Source organism: Anarrhichthys ocellatus, unplaced genomic scaffold (genome assembly GCF_004355925.1).
Source record: "Anarrhichthys ocellatus isolate YVR2014 unplaced genomic scaffold, GSC_Weel_1.0 scaffold34, whole genome shotgun sequence".
Taxonomy (NCBI): Eukaryota; Metazoa; Chordata; class Actinopteri; order Perciformes; family Anarhichadidae; genus Anarrhichthys; species Anarrhichthys ocellatus.
The window spans coordinates 918,418-922,946 of record NW_022280064.1 but is presented as its reverse complement, the minus strand read 5'-3'; the positions used below and the strand labels follow the sequence as shown (position 1 = coordinate 922,946).

Sequence of the window (4,529 nt, the reverse complement as noted above, 5' to 3'; positions counted from 1 at the left end):
ACGCTGAAGTTTGTTCTTCTTCTTTTTTGAATTAGTATTTACAGGTACCGGCTTTGTGAAGTCAGTCTTTAGGAATTCCCAGTGTGGGGTCCCAAGCCTCTAACCAGACTTCACCTCCCATTCCAGATGAAAGCCGCTCTGAGAGAGAGAGCGAGAGAGAGAGAGAGAGAGAGAGAGAGAGAGAGAGAGAGAGAGACGGTGTTGTTTGGCCGAGCAGCAGAGCCTTGCCTTCAGACAGCAGGAATGTGGGATGTCTGGAGTGGGGGTCAGGAAGCAAGGAAAGAATGCCAAGCATGTCCATGTTTGTCCAGGGCTGGCTCTCCATTCAGCCCCCAGTGACGTGCCGCGAAGGCCAGCGAGTATAAAGGGAGCAGGGCTCTGCAGTCAGAACTCAGATCAGCTCCTCTACCGAAGCTAACCTCTAGCTTTCACCAAGACAGAAAGAAGGACCGGAGCAGCAGAGAAACTCTACGAGACAAACGAGACAAGAGATCAACTTGATCAGAAACGGTTTCTCAAACTCTGAGACTAAAGGAAGACTTTCTCAACGAGACTTAAGGAAAAACTAGAATCTATTTCTACAAGGGAGAAAACATGTCTGCCGCAATGAAGAAAATGATTTTGCTGCCTTTCCTGTGCATCATGCTCTCATACATGGTAAGTAAAAAAAAAAACACATTGAAAATGACTTCATACTGCTTCGGCTTAGAAGCTGAGGCTTTAAATATAAGGGCAATGTTTTGAGTCTTTAAACCTACTCATGTAAGCTCTGGCTTTCTTCATGTGCTGGACCTTTAATACACTTTGTGGAGATATTTAACCAAGCGTGTGTCTGTGTGTGTGCTCAGGTTGCCGGTCAGGAGTGTAGCAACCAGTGTTCGTGCCCCTCCACTCCCCCTCAGTGCCCCCCAGGAGTGAGCCTGGTGCTGGACGGCTGCGGCTGCTGCAGGGTGTGTGCCAAACAGATGGGGGAGCTGTGCACCGAGAGAGACCTCTGTGACCCACACAAAGGCCTCTATTGTGACTTCGGAGCCCCCATCAACAGACGCATAGGAGTGTGCACAGGTGAGCCTTTGAAAGTTGTTTTTTTTTCTCTGTGATGTCCTGCTGTCGATCATTAGCCGTCCTTAAAGTTTGAACCGTATAGTGACCTTTCCATCCTCGTTTCTCCCGCAGCTCCAGAGGGAGCCACCTGTGTGTTCGGAGGCATGGTGTACAAGAGCGGACAGACTTTCCAGAGCAGCTGCAAATACCAGTGTACCTGTCTGGATGGAGCCGTGGGCTGTGTGCCGCTTTGCGCCATGGACATCCGGCTGCCCAGCCCCGACTGCCCCATGCCAAGACGCGTCAAGGTCCCAGGGAAGTGCTGCGAGGAATGGGAGTGTGATTCTCCCAACAGACACAGTTTCCTGGGCTCAGCTCTGGCTGGTAAGTTAGTCTCCTTTTCTTTTAAGCAGTGTGTAGGCAACTACACACTGCCGCGTGTAGTTTCTTTGTTGGTCTTTACAAAGAGAGGAGATAATAATCAGGATGGTATTTCTAATCCAGTGTTTGCTCCTGTGTTTGCAGCCTATAGAGAGGAGGAGACCTATGGCCCAGATCCCTCCATGATGAGGGAGAACTGCCTGGTTCAGACTACTGAATGGAGCGCGTGCTCAAAGACTTGCGGCCTCGGTGTCTCCACCAGGGTCACCAATGATAACCGCGAATGCCGCCTGGAGAAACAGACCCGGTTGTGTATGGTGCGACCATGCGAGTCACAGCTGGAGCAGAGCATTAGGGTGAGTTTTTGTTAATCTGCACTGCCTGAATGAGCTCTACAGTTACAGTATTTGCACTGAAACAGCCAAAGAATGCTTAATTAAGTTGTTTTTCTCTTCATTTTCCTCCTACAGAAAGGGAAAAAGTGCATCCGTACACCCAGACTCTCCAAGCCCATGAAGTTTGAGATCTCTGGCTGCACCACCACCAAGTCCTACAGGCCAAAGTTCTGCGGCGTCTGCCTGGACGGCCGCTGCTGCACCCCCCACAGAACCACCACCCTGCCCATGGAGTTCAAATGCCCCGACGGACAGTTCATGAAGAAGCACATGATGTTCATCAAGTCCTGCGCCTGCCACCACAACTGCCCCGGGGAGAACGACATCTTCGAGTCCATGTATTACAAGAAGATGATGGGAGACATGGCGTGAGCCACTGATGGACGACCGCAGCTTATGACTTGAAAACAAACAGAACTCCATCTCATTTTGCAGCTCAGTATATATGTTTTTTTTTATTGTTTAATTTCATCATTTTCTCATTGTAAAAGTAGTCAAGACACTTATCTAAGTGTCTGTGTGTTTCGTATGGCTGGCACACATCAGCCACATCAGACAGAGGGTTGCATAGCAGCTCCAAGAGATGCCTGCACTATAACTTCTATTGTTGACAAACCTACTGTCAGGTTGCTGCCCATTCCCCTTGAAATCCCTTTTTACAGACCAGTCCGTTTTTACTGTATGCATTTTTTAACCTTATCTAAACCTTGACGTCCTCATTAATTGAGTGTCTAATAACTCCCCCCCCCCACCCTCCGGGCCCAGACCAGACCTGGAAACTCTAAGCAGCTGTAGATGTAGCACGCAGACCACAGCAGGCCAGTGTTCCCCTGTGCAAACAGGTCTGAATGTGTCCTTGTGTGTGTGTGTGTGTGGGTGTGTGTGTGTCTGTTAGGCCTGAATGCTGGCCTTGTCCCTGCCTCTAAGCGGTTCACCCTGCTCACAGAGTAGAGGAAAGGTCATAGTTTCCGCCCAGTATGTGGATGAGAAAGCAAGCAGCGTGCTGAGTTTAAGGTTAGATATGCGACACAGTGGGCTTTGCCACGGCACTGAGAGAAAAAAAAGAGAAAAAAAATGACATGTTGACTTTTACTGATTCAGGTCAGAAAGACGAAACCAAGTGGTTTTAGGAACAAAGTCTATTTTGTACAAAAATAGAAGAAATGACTGGAAGAATTTTAATTTCATTCCTTTTTGTTATTGTTTGTGTGTAAATTATGTATATATTTGTACAGTTTAAGTTAATTTAAAAGCCAAATTTGTTCTGTGCTTCAAAATGTATCGATAGTGTATTTTTTACTATTTTATTGAGAAGTGTGACAAAAATGTTACATGTTTCACTTTGTAGCTGGAAATAAAATGTTATATTTTTTTATACGAACACAAGTTTCCAGATCTTTCTGTCTTCATTTCTGTTTGGTCCATTTACTATAAGATCTTTAAACTAACATCACAAACTAAGCATACTTACACATGTGACTGATCTGCCTAACTAGGACATCAATTGTTCATGTTAACTTTTGACATCTTAGCAGGAAAGTATTAATTAGTAATTAACACAAATATCATTCTGACAGAGTGCGGGACATCAACCTTTGCTTAGTCACTACATCATGTCTGCAGCTGAAGTTAATGACATGGGGAGGATGGATTTGTCCTTATCTTAATAAAGCATAAAGATTGTTTTATTCCACTACAGGAGTAACATATGTTGGTTTGTTCTCCCACTTTGCACTCAGGTTTATGTAACAATACTGTAATGCCTTCTTCAATAAACACAGAAGTCTAAAAAATGTATGAGTTCTTCCAGCAAACAACATGAATAATGCACAGAACTTGTGTCTGTCTGTCTATTAAATTGATTTGTTAGCTGAGCAGAAAGGGGATATTTTTAAATGTCTTAGTTTAAGCTTTGATGCAAAGCATTCCTGCTCGGTTTACTGTAACTATTACATAAGACAAGATGGAAATAAATGAACACAAAGGAAATCTCTCTTGCTGACAGAGACAGCCTAATGTCGCCACCTGGTGCCCTTTTTCATGCTGTTGTCATTCAGCTTGTTTTGTCACCCACACACATACACCTGAAAAGGAGGGCATCCTTAAATGAATCTCTCTGATCCACAGCTGTAATATTAATCAAGCAGCATAATGCGTTCCTTCAGAAAGTTCTAAATATAACATGTCGAACAAGTAAAATAACAGTTGTTTGTGGTTATTGCCCAATTGTGAACTACAAAGTCAATCTATTCTTCGTCTTCTTCGCCATCTTTGTCAACTTTAAATCGTAATTCGGTGTGTTGGATCTTCTGTTTATAATGAATGTGTAATACGAAGCCACCTTCAAATAGTTGAGATTTTTAGGAATGCTTTGCTTCTCACGTAGAGGAAAACGTTTCTCTTGGTATTCAGACTTTTTAAGACTCACTGTATTTGCATTTATTGGTGCTGGATGGTACATACTGTACATAGACAGAGATCTACTGAACGGTTTCATCTTTCAGTTGTGTCTACAGTAGCTATACTATATATATATATATATATATATATACACACACATACATATATACATATATATATATATACATATATACACATACATATATATATATACATATATATACATATATATATACATACATATATATACATATATATATACATACATATATATACATATATATATACATACATATATATACATATATA

At 43.0% G+C, this 4,529-nt stretch overlaps 1 protein-coding gene across 1 annotated transcript; it reads left to right on the top strand.

Moving 5' to 3' along the window:
• Positions 1–292: 292 nt before the first annotated feature.
• ccn2a (cellular communication network factor 2a) lies at positions 293–2,827 on the top strand. The gene is made up of 5 exons (XM_031866214.1): positions 293–657; positions 849–1,065; positions 1,177–1,428; positions 1,570–1,781; positions 1,896–2,827. The coding sequence occupies exons 1-5, from the start codon at positions 595–597 to the stop codon at positions 2,190–2,192; spliced, it is 1,041 nt and encodes a 346-aa protein (XP_031722074.1). The 5' UTR covers positions 293–594; the 3' UTR covers positions 2,193–2,827.
• The last annotated feature ends 1,702 nt before the right edge of the window (positions 2,828–4,529 follow it).

Bases quoted from the DNA above. Each gene is read 5' to 3' on its own strand.
- ccn2a (XM_031866214.1), top strand. From the start codon at position 595: ATGTCTGCCGCAATGAAGAAAATGATTTTGCTGCCTTTCCTGTGCATC. The intron at 658-848 runs GTAAGTAAAAAA...GTGTGTGCTCAG, and splicing joins GCATCATGCTCTCATACATG to GTTGCCGGTCAGGAGTGTAG. The intron at 1,782-1,895 runs GTGAGTTTTTGT...TTCCTCCTACAG, and splicing joins AGCTGGAGCAGAGCATTAGG to AAAGGGAAAAAGTGCATCCG.